We start from the raw sequence: 17,369 nt of genomic DNA on the forward strand, positions 1-17,369 counted from the left end.
ACACAGAGTGTCCATTTGAGAGTGTATTTTGCAACAGGACAGTGAGCAACATTTGCCAGTTTGCCAACATTTGGGGAGTCTGACCCGTAACAGAAGCAAGTTCACTCAGAACTTAAAATAGTGTGCTTAAAAATGAAAATTATTAAAATAGTGTGCCTAAAAATGAAAATAATTGAGCCACAAATATGAAAGGTAGATATAATAAAGAAGAACATGTGAACTAAATTTGTGGAATTTTATTGCTTATATCATTTTAGTACTTCTCCACAGCTGCAAATCTCAACATACTGTGAAGCCTTTTGCTGGATGAAAAACATAGGCACAGGAACAGAATGCATATCACTATCTGTCAGTGGAAGATGGTTAAAAAAACAGATTGCAGTTATCATTATTTCTGGAAATGTTAAATTGGGGTATGCATGACATAACAGTTATAGGGCAAGGTGGGGACCTTCAGGTGATTTGACAGGAAATGACCTTCAAATAAAATGTGAGGAGAAATTTGCTGAATTTGACCAGAATTGTGGACTCCACCTTTAAGGGGGTCTACCATAATGTACCCCAATGGGTTTACTGTAAAGAGCCCTTAAAGACAATAGAAATCTTTCAAAATGAAACCCAATCATTTGTTATGCACTTGAAAAGTTATGTCTATGTATGAACTGTTTTATGAATAACAGGACTGTCAAATAAAATATTTTTGGTTGCTGCCCTAATGCTTTGTGCTGATATTGATATTGATAGTTCAATGGACACAGATCAGTGGTTAAGCCCTTCTGATAAAGTTTGAAATTACACAATGAAAACGAGAAAAAATGTTCTGACAAACTATTTTGAGTGTCAGAAAAAAAGACATTTCTTAAACATAGTTTTCTGTTTATCAAGTCTATTATGATGGATAATGTGGTGATGCAGACTGGAATTAACTTTAAAAAAAAAAACAAACATCAATTGTTCCCTCTAGGAAACTTACCCACTGCTAAAATTGGTTTAATGAATCCTGAAGTGTGAGTCAAGCCACCAAATGACATAATTGCCCCTCTGTGAATGGACAGTCCATACTTAATGGTTTAGTACCCAAGCCAACTTTGTACTTAACATGGAAATATAAGTGTTCTAGGATACATCTTCCGGCAATACATTCTTGAAAAGAAGTTAGTTAGTTTCCCAGTCAGTCTGACATCTCAGTGCCCTTCACATACAAACCTCCTCGTCTGTATCTCTCGCAATAACAGGAAAACTACAGCACTGTTTTAAATGAATTAGGATGGACTAATGGATTTGCACAGATACTTTCTCTTGGATTTTCACCATTACGGTGGCTACCTCAACAATGTTTTTCAAACCAGTAAAAATACAGACACACAGTTGACTTGCCTTCATGCAACCACAACAATTCAAGTGTTCAAACTTCATGTTCAACTTCATTTATTTTCCAACTAAAGCTTTTACAACTTTGCTTTCATGGTATTTTTTAAATAAGAAGGACTAACGGCCTTTAAGTATCCCATCCAACATGCGATCCCCCTTCTCTGATAGCCAGTAACCAGCCATGGCTGCAATACCACCAATGAAGATAGCAGTGAAGACCATGTCACCCTTAGCAGCCAGAGTGGCCAGGGCACAGATGACCACACCAAAGAACATCTGCTGCAAGACCAGGACCTCGTCATCGGTCATGTCATCAAATAATCCCTTCTCTGGTCCAACTAGAGAGAGAAAGGAAGAGAGAGAATGTCATCACTACTGTTCTTCAATATGGGTTTTTAATTGCATCAGATACTGTACAATTATTGGCACCACTTGTTAATATGAGTAACGTACATAGATACAGAGATAAAAGAGAACACTGGTTCAAATAAACAACAATGGGTATCAGATTGTGCTCCGGAAACTGTTCAAAGTCAGACATTATTAAGGCAAAGAGTGAAGAGAGAAGACCTTGAAGCAAGGAGTCTGAAGATCTTCTCTTGTCGAAGCATTTGTATGCCCCTCCACAGCTGTTAACATGTGTTTAATGAAATGATCAGTCATATCAGTTTTATATACTTGAATTTAAGTGAAGCGTGAAAGAGAAAGAGACTGCATCATGGATCATGTTTTAAATTCAACACCATCGTAGCACATCATGTGCACAGCGAAATATCACATTGTGTGAGCAGGGTTTGTTAGCAGAGAATTATCCATGAATGATCCAATTCTACCATATTTTTCCCGACTATTAATCGCACATTATATAAACTGCATTACAGTATTTTATGTAAATCTATAAAACCAAACAAGTGTCTAGACCAAGGGTGTCAAACTCAAATACACAGACGGCGTAAATCAAAAACTGGGTCCAAGTCGAGGGCCGGACATATTAAATATTTATTGAAAAAAAAAACAGATATATTATATGTTTTCATATGTAAACATGAACTTAAGTTTAACATAGGCCTATTGAATCTGGGACGAGCAGCCTAAAGCTTAGGCCTATTAGTTATTGCCTATAAACACAGAGATCAAATTTCCAAATAAAATAAACATCAGTGGCATTCATTTCTTATGCCTCTCTTTTCTGCACATCGCAGGCGCTCCATCTGTGGTCAGTCCCACACGTTTTTCCCAAGGCAGCCCCATTTAATTTACACCTTTGGATACCTCTTGACAGATATATTTTCCCGTAGTTGTTTTTAAATCCCAAAAGTTCCTCTGTACAGCACAGAGTCGAGTCCACTCCACGGATGAAGATTGACAGCTGGGCAGTATCAGATGTGTCGCTGCTCACAGCAAGGAGTATGCGATGAAATCTTTTCCCTTTTCCATCAGCTGTTGTTGTAGATCGGTGGCAAGGTCACATACACAATCAGCAGAATGTCGCAAACTTTTATCATTGACAAATTCTCCCTCGGTAAAGGGTTGGGCTGCTTTAGCATCTCTGCTACTACAATAAAGCTTGCCTTCACAGCAGCCTCACTTTGTGACTTACGAACACAGTCTGATTTGACACCAGCCTTCTTTTCAACTTCTCTTCCTTCTGGAGCTTCTGTTTCATGTCCAGATGTTTGTACTTGTTTTGGTGTTTCGTTTCATAGTGCCGTCTTAAAATATATTCTTTCATTACAGCCACATCTGCTCCGCACACAAGACAAACAGGTTTGCCCTTTACATCGGTAAACATATATTCTGCCTCCCGCCTCTCTTGAAAACCGCTGTTTTCAAAGTCCACCTTTTGTTTGGCCATTTTTGGGGGGGAGAGAGACAGGCCGCAAGCTAAACTTTGACTTCAGGTGATGAGGATGCAGACACTGGGGCCGGATCTGACCCGCGGGCCTTGAGGTTGACACATGTGGTCTAGACTGTGCCTGTGTATTAATCGCAATTTATTCAACTGTCTTGTAAAACGAAATGCCATGTAGTTGTTTGGCGAGCGCTACTAGCCAGTTAAAAGTTGTCTGAAGCAGGAATGGCCAATTCAAGCAAAAATACTTTACCCCCTCTCGCCCACACACACACACACAAATACCTCATTCCCACTCACCAGTGAAAACCATTTATTGAGGGTTTATTTTGAGTTATGGTGTTGTATAGGAACGTTGAAGTCCAATTGTTAATCGACCCTTTGGCGATCTAGTACCATAAATGATAATCTTCTGACAGGCTTTCCGCTGGAATAGCAACCATTGCCAGGTTTACCATAGACAGCCACCAGACAGGAAGTGAGGTCATATCTCAGTAATTCTTTGATGCATCTACACCAAACTGGACTGACTCAAGACTAGGGATGGGTATCGTTTGGGTTTTTTCCGATACCAGTGCTAAAACGATACTTTTAAAACGATACCGGTGCCTAAACCGATACTTAATTTTTTATTTTTTTTTAAAGCACAAAAGAGAGGCTTTTTTATTGCCAAGGCAAATTTTTTTCTTCAAATTGAACAATATATTAACTGTTTAAAATATACTATGAATATAAATAAATACAGAACACTTGGCTTCAAACTACAGCTTCAAACTTTTTAACTTCAAACTATGAACAATATATTAACTGTTAACAACAGTTTACAGTATACTTAAATAAATAAAAATAAATACAAAACACACACACACTCTGTACACACACACTACAGCTTGAAACTTCAGTAATTCTTTTGCAGAAATATGAGCATATTTGCCTTCGGAGTCAAAAATGTATTATTTTGTTTGCATTTATGCATGAAATTTCACCATTTTCTGATTTGTTTATACCTATTTTTTCTATCTTGTTTATACTTAATCTTGTTATTTGAACCCACTGGGTACATGAACTTGTACTGCCCCTTTAAGAGACTAGGTTTAGTTTGGCTGGCATCTCCGTTTAGTCTTCAGTCTGCGGTTGCTGATCTGCCTTTGACTCTTACATTTACATTTACATTTAGTCATTTAGCAGACGCTTTTATCCAAAGCGACTTACATATGTGCGACTTACAATGTATACACATTTTACATTTACACTGATGGCATACTGCACATCAGTGTAAATGTAAAATGTGTATACATTGTAAGTCGCACATATGTAAGTCGCTTTGGATAAAAGCGTCAGGATGTGACGGGAGGACGGCAGTGTAGACCGACTACGCCACCCAGTTTATAGAGATGGGCTTCTAATTTAAAGTTTAGTGTTTAATGTTTAATGTTTAGTGTTTAGGTTCTTTGGTTGGTGGGAGCAGCACTACAGATTCATCCAGACTTCTGTTTCTGATATAAAAATATACAATTTATTACAAGCACTAAAATATAAATACAACACAAGTCCATAGGAATCAGGCCGTAGGCCACTGCCGAAGGAACCACAGTCTACAATGTCCAAGAGTCCGCCGTATCCAAAACATCAGGAGCAATTAGGGGTTCAGTGCCTTGATCAAGGACACTTCGACAGGGAATCGAACTAGCAACCTTCTGATTACTAAATGACTTCTTTACCTCCTGTACCACTGCCGCCCATAAAAACACAACTCTTGCCTTCTCTCCCCCCTTTACACGCAATTGTTTTGTTGCATTTGCTGCACGTCCCGTTGTTTGAATCTTTTTGTGCGAAATACAGCCACACTTTTGACCGTTTACATTTCGCCATTTTCTCTGTTAAATTGATGGCTAGCTCTGTTTGTGCTTGCTCTGTGACACAGGCCAAAGTTGGGTGATGGGGCAGTTTTAAATGTGCCCCACGAAATCTGCCTAGCAACCCTAAAAAAATATTCATACAGACAGATCTACGCCACTAACGTTACTGCTCGTTACCTATCGCTAGTTTTGTACTGTTTTGGAACCAGCCTCCGTGTTTCATGTTGCAGCCTGAAATAATTCCTGTTTATAAGACAACATTTTACGTGTTTTGTTCATTTAGCTGCATGATTTGTTCCTGTAATTTATTTCAATCGGCTCAGGCACCGAAAGGAAGCACCAAAATCTGCATTGCAATGTATTTATAATATGTATGGTCACTTTAAAGTAACACTATGCAACAATTTGACAATTTTTGCGGTATAGTTTTATAGGCAACTACTTTTGGTACCATCCTCAAATTAATTTTTATAGCATAAGGTCATGTGAAGCACCTGTGTCTTTCACACTAGCCATCCAGGATATGCCCTATGTAGTTCTGTATACCGGGCTGGAATACCCTGCAAAAACGGAAAATAAGCTTTCACAGCATGACTGCTAGCTATACTGCCAAAAGACACCAGTTAGTCTGTCGGCAAGCTTTTATCAGTGTCAACTGGGGTGTTGGTGGTGTTTGCAAGGTTTTTGCATGCCGACAGACATGGTAGTAAGCTTGCTAGTTTTGGAACAGATGCTTTAACTGCATTAAAATTACTTTCACTTAACCCTAAACCCCACATACTTCCTGTTTGTGCACTCACCGGGTGGTAGATTCTCCACACATATACTGTCTCTTCTGATGAATCCTTCAGCGCACTCACAGCGAAATGAACCCTCCTCATTTATGCAGGCCTCATTAAGACCTGGGCATACTAAGGCACGCTCACTGCACTCATCCACATCTGAGAGTTGGAGAGAGACAGAACAGGTAGACAACAGAGTGTACTAAACAATATGAATGTATGAAACACAAAGCAAATATAAACAATATTGAACAAACATTTCAGCATATTCTATAATATCTTGAGCATTTCAACTATCCAAATGCATTATCAAGACCTAGCATAAAAAGTGTTTGATATACAAGACCAAGGACTCAAAACTGCATATAGGGTCCAACCTTCCTCCTTTTTTGCCTTTAATCATACTGGTGCAACTAAGTTTTTCTTCCTGCTCCCTGTATTTTTTTTGTTCCACGGACTGCTCTGTATGCAAGTTGTATAACTGTGACTTGAACCTCTGCATGGTTCTAGTGATATCTCAGTTTGGATGAAGGACCGTCATCTTCAGTTCAGTATTTTGAAGAATTATCCCCAATTGGCTCATCACAATTAACTCCAACTAGAGCTACAAGAATCTTGGGTGTCATGATTTGTGATGTATTGTAATTCTGTATAATACTCCTGGCCTGTGGTTGGCATTTTAATTAATATGTGTTTTAACAACAGTTCGATAGACAGTTGGATTAAGGCCAAAGTAAAGGTGACCACGTTGGAAATCGGTGTCCGTGATTTACTGAATCTACTAGTATACAATATCACATTGATTGATGACCAACTTAGAGTGGCTTACAAAGTACTCAACACTCCTGAAAGTCATCACTATTTTCACAATTACAAAAGATACTAACACACGTTTTCCCAATCAGAATTTCTATTGTGAACAATTCTGCTGTAGGATATTTCTAAAGGCAACATAAGTTAATTAAAAACTGAAATATATTAGTTGCATATAGTTGGTATTAAACCCCTGTGGTTTTGAGGTCCATATTAAGGCAGATATAGCTGATCATTATTAAGTATTACTCATGAGTGCTTAAAGTAGAGATCTCCATCTGGATATAAAAATGTTGTATGTATTTTGTATATACTGTCTTTATGTATGTATGTATGTATTGTGTACATTTGCCACATGTATGCTAGCATGCTAATTCTGATACGTGTATGGATTAATCTGCCATGTTTCTGACTCTCCCCTCCCCTCTCTCCTCCTTTTCCTTCTGAATGTAACACCGCCAATCACATGAAACACCCACCCAATTGTGGGATATGGCAGTTGTATATGGCATCATGCTGTGGGGATATTACTCATCTGCAGGAAATGAGAAACTTTTCAGAGTTGAAGGGAGAATGAATGGAATTCAATTCTACACGATATCTTAAAGTGGCATTATGTAGGAATTGTACTTCAGTGTTAGGGATAGGATAAGCAGTTTTACCTTAAAATAACAACTTAAAAAAAAATTGGGGCGCTACAATGACGTTTAATATGGAGAATCGCCTCCATGCCATTGCCATACCAAGGTCCGTAGGCATATTACTGCGTTATGTAAGTTTGCCTGAAGCCGCCCGGTTACTACTGTCTGCCGAACTAGTAAGTAGCTTATTTGCCGTCTTGCTTTGTGTTGTGTTGCACTTGCTTGATGTTTGACTGTGTTAGGAAAGTTGTTGACACAGTTTGTCATAGTGTCAAAGTAAGCAAATTTCAAGAGGTTTCGCTAGGTTTAGCTGCTAGCATCTCGTTAGCGATTAGCAATTCCTCCATTGTGCTGCTTTAAGAAAACCTGTAGCAGTCTGTTTAAAATGAAGGCTTGGGAGAGGGATTACCAACCAGGAAGACAAATACCCAAGACATAAGACTAAGGCAACATTTGAGTGTCTCAAAAACAGTGACTATTGTAGTTGTAGTTGTTTTCTATTTCCTTCTTTCTAATACAAAGCTTTATTTAGCCTTTAGAAATATACTACAGCATAAGTGTTCACAATGAAAATACTGATTGGGAAAATATGTGTGAGCATCTTTTGTAAACCTGAAAGTGGTGCAAACTTCCAGGGGGGTTCTGTGCTTTCCCTGAGCATGGGCCTTCAATCTCAAGGGCTTGTTGCTTCACTAAGTTGAGGGATGGGCACTTTTCTGATACATGTGATTCAAATATGGATTTCAATTACAAAATAGTATTTTGTAATTTGTATTGGAATGTGGTTATGCCATTTGTATCAAAATAGTATAATTTTTAAAAACACAGTAAATGCTTTCCCCAAAACTGTATACATGATAATGTGAACTGTATCTTTGGGAGATAGAATGGTGTGTGGAGCGCTTTGCCAATTGTTGAAGACACATGTCAAGTTAAAGATTGTCTCATTTGTCTTCTCTGATTCAGTGTAAAGGCCAATTTATAGTCCAGGCAACAAGAGCTGTTCAACAAAAACAAATAAATGACGAAAACGTTTAATGCCTGCACTTTTTCAAAATTTTACATGCAGGTGCAAACATTGCTACGATCATCTAAATTGAATACTTCCAATCATGATACATGAGTGCTTCTCAAAGCAGATTAGTTCTGTGCCTTGTTAAGCAGTGAAAGGCTGTCAAATATAATCAAATGATCAAATATGCCTATGTAGAGTGAATGTTTGTGATATGATGTCATGTTGACTTGGAAATGTGTATGTAATTTCAAAATACAAAATTTAACTGTAACTGTAGTTTATATTGACGATGTGTAATTTTGATGATGTCGTGGTTGCGGTATTTTGTATTTAATTTAGATAATCTTACAACATGTTGTAAACATCTCAAAATCCCTGACTATATACATGCAGTACTCAAAATGTGTCCCAACTCCTTTAATGGAGATAGGACTATCTCCACTGTGGGATGCCGTTGCAGTTTTCCCACCTGATCCACCTGCAGAAATCCTCCCATCCCCACCAAACTGATGTGCACGATTATACAAACAAATGGCATCATTGACATGGTTCTCTGCTTCATAGCTCTACTTATCCTTATCTGTAATAGTAACATTATGAGCACACTATATACCCACTATGCTGTAATAGTAACCTTATGAGCATACTCAAACCTTATGAGCATACCCACTATGCTGTATTATAATACGGGTAGATGAAATCAAGCATTCTGATTGGTTGAAAGGAGGTCACGGGGTGTACTGTATTGAGCCATAATGTACTGTACAGCTGTTTACATTTACCTGAGCGTTCCATATCAGTGCGCACTCAAAATATACTACCTTAGTTAGAAAAAAAATGGCGGACCAAATCTCCGTAGATCATCGTATTTGTACCTAAAAGTTTTAAAAGTTTTACTTTTTTTTCGCTTAGATTTTTAGAAAGTTACTGAGAAATAGACACTGTACAATATAAAAACCCCATTATTGTAACTGAAAAATACGTCTAAGAGGATTTGCGAGGTGTATGAGCCACCTATCAAAGGTTAGCATGCTACTAGCCATTAGCGATTAGCAATTCCTCTGTGTTTTTGCAAAGCATCTGCCCCAACTTTCTTTTCCCGACATTTACATTTTTCTTGTACATAATCCAGCCCCATAGACCGGAGATTTCAAGAGTAGAGATGCCTTTCAATATGCAGTTGCAGGATGGGTGAACGACACCAAGATATGGCATTTGGAGACAAAAGCAATATGTATGAGATCACAGTACATGTATCCTGGATCTTATCAAAGCTAACCGTTCCTGAGCAAGCAAGAGTGCCAATATGGGCTAACGAGTTGTAGCCAAATCCCAAAGGGCTAAACACCTCGCTAGTTATTAGCACTCTAGCTTGCTCAGGAGAGTTTAGCTCTAATAAGACACAGCAATTATTCACGATTGTATCAATTGTATATCTAGGTTTTCACTGGCGACTGTTGTCGCATCCATCAGCACAACATATCCCGGGCATTTTGAACTTTCTGTGGGTTGTGACCGTAAACAGCTCGCTAGCTATTACCACTTTAGCTTGCTCAGGAGAGTATAGGCTAACAAACGTGATGTTCCCAATGCTGTTTATCTGTTGCATAGCAACAGCCACACATTCGGGGACTATTTTCTCTAGAGTCTAGGCTACTGAAATGCGATACACAACGTTTGGTGGCTATTACAACTATTTTGTGCTGAAAGGCAGCTTACTATTTAGTTACTATGTATAATGTTGCTGGCAACCGTATTATAAAAGCATAATGTGCCGCTTCGCGTCGGGCCTAACAACACCCTTGAACAGTACATTATTGACGATACAGTACTGCCTCTCGTACCTTATTAAATTAAATAGTAACCTTATGAGCACACTATATACCCACTATGCTGTAATAGTAACCTTATGAGCACACTAAAGACCCACTATGCTGTTTTACAACCGATACTTTGAATACTGGCTACTTTCCATTTTGATCCACTCTCAATCTTGTATCCTGGAGTGTATAGAGTATATGCTGCATGTACACTGACTTGATTCATCCTGACTGATGGATATATGAATGAATCTGCTTGCTTCTGATTCTCTCTGCTCCTGCTCCCCCTCCTGCCCCTCCTTTCTATTTCTCTTCACGGACAACCCTCAGGCAGATGGGTCCCCTCTTTGTGAGCTTCCTGTTAAAAGGGAGTTTTGTCCTGCCACCATTTCTGAAGTGCCTGCTCTTTGGGGTTCAGATTTTGGGCTTTGTAAAGAGCCTTGAGCCTATTTCAATTGTTATTGGTGCTATAAAAATGAATACAATTGAAACTGCATTTAACTGAATTGAAATGGTATCACAGAATCGGCTGCAGGTATTCTATGTCGACCTACTGTAAAATGTCAGTTTGGAGCCCTAATGGCCTGTAATAATCAAACAGGAGCTAGTATAAAGAAAGGTACAGGGTATGGAGAACATCACATAGAAAAGGGGAAACCTGCAAACAGGAAGGCTTACCAAGGCACTTGGCCCCAATAAGTCTATAACCTCTGGCACACTTCTTGCATCTCGCTGGGCCACTGCCCATGCAGCCCACACAGGACTGATCACAACCTAGAGAGAGGGAGACATTTGGAGCACTGTTAATAGCAAACAGATACATCACAACCTAGAAAGAGGGGATTGCTCGACAATGCTATTCGTCGGCTTTTAACCAAAGCTTTGACTAATTAACTTTGGCCTGGCTCTGCTGCCTTAGTGCCTTTGATCACCTTTACCGTTCGCTTTACATGTGTGAGACAGTGTAACAGTGCCAGAAAAGGGCCCCAAAGAGAAATCTTGTTCAAAAACATATGGGCCCATATTGAATAAATGACCAACTATTTTAAACAAGACAGGTTTTGTTGTTCCTAGGGTTAAAATAATTTAATTTAGAACAATTCAATTAATTTCATCATATATATTATTTATATATCACCAAAACAATAAAGTTGTCACAAGGCGCCTTACAGAGCCCAGGGCCTGAACCCCATAGTTGATAAAACTATGTTCAAAAAGTGTAAATATAATATACGTACACTGCAATAAAACTCAAATAAAAAATAGATGACATCATCTTTTTGAGAAGAATCCAGTGTAGTGTAGCCTAACTAGTGACTAAATTAAAGTTGAATTAGAGATTAGAGATCACTACAGCTGTACTAGTGTGACAATTTGAATAGGGGAGGCCTTCTGCAATCCATTTCACAGTTACAATGTCAAATAATTAGGAAAATTGTCAGTTTCATTGTCCAAATCACTTACTATAAAAACTAAGAACAATAAAATCCAGGTAACAAATGACTTGCAGTGCATGCTGGGTAGGGTTGTGGCTATACATAGGGGAGAAGAAAATTGAGGGCCATCACAATTTTAGGCTAAGTTTACTTTTGCTTTTGACTTCTCCTCTCAAACAGCACGCATATCCTCTTGTGTGTCATGCTAGCAGTTAGCCATGCAGTCTTAGCATAGTGTTGGGGAGAAAAAGATCTTACTTTGTAGCTGTTTCTTTGCACAAATGCAATATCTGTCGTCGGCCCCCCTTTCTCTTTAATATTTAGTTGTTGCTCAAATGGCAACCTAACAAAATCGTTTTGCAACAAAAAAATTCAAATTGACATCCTTTGTAATCCCTGACCAACTACTCTCTGGTTGAAATTCAGTTTATTAGCTGCTCATGTTAGACAGCCACCATTTGAATTTCTGCTCTGATTGGTGAGAAGACAGTGGCTGACAATTTACTGCATGTTTTCATAAACGTCAAACATTCCAGGGCCTCCTCTACACGCCCACTGGACTCCTCAACGGCAATTTTTTTGTAAAAGAAAGTAGGCATGAACCAATTCTGTCGTCCCTTGGCGGCCTGAAATAGCGAGAAATCTACAACGATATGACATTAAAAAGCTTTCCTGTCACCATAATCACCATAAAATATAAGGTAGACCACTTATTTGGAATTGGTTTGGAATTGGAATATAGTCATGTGAAATGTTTCATTAAATTTTATTTCACGTGGTGTTATTGTTCTAGAGATTTTCATGTCTCATTTAATTGTGAGGAGGCCAGGCGCCCCCTGGTGTCCACTAGGAGTTGTCACTGGTACTATTATCACATTGACAAAAATACTAAAGATCTCAAGACGGAACCCGACAATGTCGGCGCTTGTCACACGCAACAATACCTTCAAACAAGTAAACCACATAACATTAATACAATGAATCAAATGCAAAAGGACAAATTATTTTGGAAACTTTGGAAATAAGATGAAGTTTAGAATGTAAGCGTGTGTTGAAAATGTAGAGTTTGTTCATTGATGTAGGGAATGGGAAGTTTGAAACAAAGAGTTATCAGCAGAGAAATAGGGGCACCGGGGAATTTAGGAAATGGACTTTGGAGCACATTTGGAACCTATTAACCATGTTAAAAAATTACGCAATGAGACAGTAAAGTAGTGCTCTCTCAGGGAAGTGACTTGGTAGGAGGCTCACTAGAGAGGAGGTAGGAAGCTCACTATTGAGGAGGTTCTTACTCACTGAGAAGTTGTGCCGAAGGCGGAAGAGTGTATGGCAGGAATTTTAAATAGAACAAAATATCTAGTTTGTAGCATAGTTACAAGTTAGTATTTCTGTGGGTTGAATTAGAATTAGAAAAGTAAACTCATTTCAAACTCATCAGACACCCTGTTGTCTGGTCCTTTCCAGTCCACACAAACACAAAGTTGTTTTCTAGCAGGCCCATGGCGCTATATAAATAAAATTGAATTGAATTCTGAGTGGCATTGATAACTGATGATTGTTGATAAATGGTTGTGGAAAGGTAAATAGAACTCTAAAACATTAGAAACAGATAAATTGTTGTAGGTAGTTGTTGATAAACTGTTAATGTTCATTGTGTGGTTGTTATTGTTAGTGCATCATCACTTAATTTCATGATGGAATACCTGTTTTTTGTCTATTTGTGTAATATATTTTTTTTATTTCTGACATTCGTTTATTTCTTGTTGGTGAGATATTTCTTTATTAAATATACATTTCACAAAATTACTGTCTTTCCAATGCATGTAATCAACTGTCCAACAAGTGTACACTACAATGCCTGTGAGTATTGTATTTGATCATATTTAAACTGGTATCATTCCTAATAGTCTTGCTCGCTTACTCGCTTACTGGCTCCCTTTCAAAAGTAGAATCGATTTCAAAATACTCCTTCTAACATATAAATGCTTCAACGGCCTAGCTATGGACTACCTTAGGGATTTAATAGTCCCTTTAATAGTCCCTTACTGCATTAAGAACTCTTCGATCTCAAAAGCAGGCCTTCTCATAATTCCAAGAGTGTGAAAAATGACGGTAGCCTCTGGTGGGAAGAACTGCCTTTGCTGTTGCCTCTCTACGACTGGCCTGCAGTTGAAGTAGTCGGCTTCAGACCATCCTCGTAGTGGTGTTGGACCAGTGTACACCATCCCTTAGTGATGCTGCCATAGGCCTACGCTGCCAAGGATCTCTCATGTGGCACGCCATACAACGTGTCTGATGTCTGACCACTGTAACATGTCATGTTTAACTTGTGTACTTACTAACTTGTGTCTTTGTTCTCTCTACTTATAGTAGGACAATTGCTTGCAATGCTGATGTCCATGACCCTTGTTCTCTAGCATTATAACTACTTTTAAATATACATATTCAAGACAATCTATTAGAATACCTAATTCTATTCTCTCATTATGTCTTCCTTCTCCCCCTCTCACTTTAGACTCTCCACTGTGAGGTGGTGTTATCCCTTTAGACTCTCACTATGAGGTGGTGTTGTCCCTTTAGACTCTCCACTGTGAGGTGGTGTTGTCCCTTTAGACTCTCCACTGTGAGGTGGTGTTATCCCTTTAGACTCTCCACTATGAGGTGGTGTTGTCCCTTTAGACTCTCACTGTGAGGTGGTGTTGTCCCTTGCTTCCTGCTGCCCGTTCCCACCTAGGGTCCAAAGTTCTCCTACACTACAATACAGCACACCGACATTTGGATTGTCAACCTAACTAACCATTTCAATATGATCACAATCATCCACTCTTTCTATTGATAGGAACACCATGATTACATTATTACCCTTGAATTACAGATATGTTATATGACAGATATATTATACTTGCATGCTGGCATTATGAACACACTGTATACCCACTAAGCTGTAATAGTAACCTTTATGAGCACACTGTATACCCACTAAGCTGTAATAATAACATTACGAGCACACTGTATACCCACTAAGCTGTAATAGTAACCTTATGAACACACTGTATATCCACTAAGCTGTAATAGTAACCTCATGAGCACACTGTATATCCACTAAGCTGTAATAGTAACCTTATGAACACACTGTATGCCCACTAAGCTGTAATAGTAACCGTATGAGCACACTGTATATCCACTAAGCTGTAATAGTAACCTTATGAGCACACTGTATACCCACTAAGCTGTAATAGTAACATTATGAACACACTGTATGCCCACTAAGCTGTAATAGTAACCTTATGAGCACACTGTATACCCACTAAGCTGTAATAGTAACATTATGAACACACTGTATGCCCACTAAGCTGTAATAGTAACCTTATGAACACACTGTATATCCACTAAGCTGTAATAGTAACCTTATGAGCACACTGTATATCCACTAAGCTGTAATAGTAACCTCATGAACACATTGTATATCCACTAAGCTGTTCTACAAGCAATACATTGCATGCTAGCTCTGTTCATTTTTATCCACTATCAATCTTGTACGTATTAAGTAATCTTATATATATGCTGCATGTATGCTAATATATTTGTATCCTGATGCTTGCTGAATTCATCTGCTTGCCTCTGATTCTCTCGTGTCCTCCTCTCCTCCATTCCTTCCTGCCCCCTCCTTTTCTATCTCTCTACCTGGCTGGCCCCAAGCAGATGGATTCCCCCTTATGAACTGGGTACTGCTCAAGGTTTCTTCCTGTTAAAAGGGAGGTTTTCCTTGCCACAATCGCCAAAGTGCTTGCTCTTGGAGGTTGAGGCTCAGGGCTCTGTAGAGTGCCTATTAAAATAGCGGCGTATCAGCATTAAATAAATCAAATTGGACTGAACTAGGAGGAGTAGCGCTCAATCGGATCATGTTGACCTTCTCTTTAAAAAAAGGATAAAACCTTTCAGAATCAGATGTAGATGCAATCAAGACAGTAAAAGGAGGATTTCAGAATAAATATAATTCTTTTGACGGGCACAGATTAGATTTGAGAAATATTATGTTCTTGCTGGTTTTGCCCTAGTGATATGTGTGGACATTAAGGGCCCTAGACTCAGCATTCTTACAAGACATTTTGGCCAGCAGGTTTTTAATTGAATGGCCATTTGAAGATTTTGTCAAAAATTGGTCATTACTGTATACACAAGCTTACTACCAGTGCACAAGGTGTGTTCAAAAACAGAATGTTTGAGATAATTTGTATGTACAGTATATAAAAGGTTTATAATGAAGTAACTGAAGTTTCCCATGATTTGATCAATTGTACATATAAAGCATCCAATGTCACGTGTAATCTCCCATCCTTACTAACCTCTGCACTCATACGATCCATCCGTGTTGAAGCAGTACGTATTAGATGGACAGCGAGCTAACTCTGTGCCACACTCATCCACATCTGTAATCAACACAGATGAAATCACATATGTATACATATGTATCAAAAGGACAGTTAGAATGAATTCACACTACATGACTAAGACCACAGATATATTACTGTACCATTTGTTTTGAGTAAAACTAGGTTTTCTCCAAATATGAAATTACAGACCATTATTCTGGCTTGAAGGTGTTGATTTACAAACTATGTTTGAACTATCTGGAAACAGATTTGAAACTTTGGCGACAGCAAGTGGTGATCCTCAGGAGCAGAATTGTCAATCACCCAGAAATGTACAAAGTTTGAATGATGACCATTTGATGACCATTTAACCATGTGATAGAGGACAATTGGAAATGTTGGACAATTTTTTAAATGTTACTAAAATGTGGACAAGTAAAGGTTTGAACTAGAAACTACAACACATCAATTACAGTGCCCCCTTACATTCTTTTACATTTACATCTTAAATCTTCAAAAATGTTTGATCTGAATGTTATTTCTGAGGTCATTATTCTTCTTGATCCTCACCTATACATTTGTTTTCATGGAGTATCCATCCTGACTTGCAGTCAAGACAGCTGTAGTCCTGTGGCCCTGTACACTTTCGACATGGGTGGTAGCATGCTGGTATAGAAAGAGAGAGAAAAAAGTCAAAATATAAGGTGAATGTGCGTGCAACAACACTGTACTGATTCCAGTGTAAGGAGGTGGGTGTGAAACATTTTCATTTAAAAGATTTTTACAGAAAGTTTTCAGACCTTTTTATGTTTTCAAAAATGTGTTATGTCTCAGACTCATCTTTACAGAAGCCCTGAACTGCATATGATTTGACTCTCATTATTATGAGATTTGATCTCGTTATTTCAATATATCTATACAAATTAAGATATTAAGACGTAATTTCAAGATGCCATCTCGTTTTTTCAAGATATTAAGTCGAACAATAAAAATAATATCTCAAAATAACAAGATACTTAATCTGGCAGGTGACATTAACTTGGTTAAAAATCTGCTATTCAGGAACCAATGTGACCCCAGTGTGTATAAAATCTGATGATGGCCAAGTGGAATCTGACTTTCAGATGGCCGGACAGAGTGTACAACCGGATACATGAGCTGCAATTGTTGTCCCTGTTAAGAGATATCAGTCATCTTGTGCGAAAGCAGTTGTGTATGTTCAGTGTTTTATTCATTTCTACAGTTTGATTACTTTAAACAGAGGCAGCGCACACTCTTCTGTCCCTAATGCAGGTAACGGTCCCCTCAGCACAGTGCTTGGTCAATGTCATTGCCCACAGTATCAGGCCCTGGAGGCTTGAGCTCCTCCTTTCGGAGGTGCACTGCACCATGCACATGGCTTCGTGC

The 17,369-nt window shown here is 38.6% G+C and overlaps 1 protein-coding gene across 1 annotated transcript in view; it reads right to left on the reverse strand.

Annotated features, from left to right (window-relative positions):
- Window positions 1–221: 221 nt before the first annotated feature.
- The window catches only part of LOC105894299 (protein disulfide isomerase Creld1), a 57,996-nt gene continuing 40,848 nt past the window's right edge, over window positions 222–17,369 (reverse strand). Inside the window, exons 7-11 of the mRNA XM_012820783.3 lie at window positions 16,533–16,628; window positions 15,936–16,019; window positions 10,832–10,927; window positions 5,883–6,023; window positions 222–1,709 (exon numbers count right to left, since the gene is read on the reverse strand). Coding sequence (XP_012676237.1) covers window positions 1,489–1,709; window positions 5,883–6,023; window positions 10,832–10,927; window positions 15,936–16,019; window positions 16,533–16,628 — 638 coding nt within the window. The 3' untranslated portion in view covers window positions 222–1,488. The remainder of the gene's footprint in view (window positions 1,710–5,882; window positions 6,024–10,831; window positions 10,928–15,935; window positions 16,020–16,532; window positions 16,629–17,369) is intronic.

The sequence above is a fragment of the Clupea harengus genome, chromosome 4, assembly GCF_900700415.2.
Source record: "Clupea harengus chromosome 4, Ch_v2.0.2, whole genome shotgun sequence".
NCBI classification, from domain to species: domain Eukaryota; kingdom Metazoa; phylum Chordata; class Actinopteri; order Clupeiformes; family Clupeidae; genus Clupea; species Clupea harengus.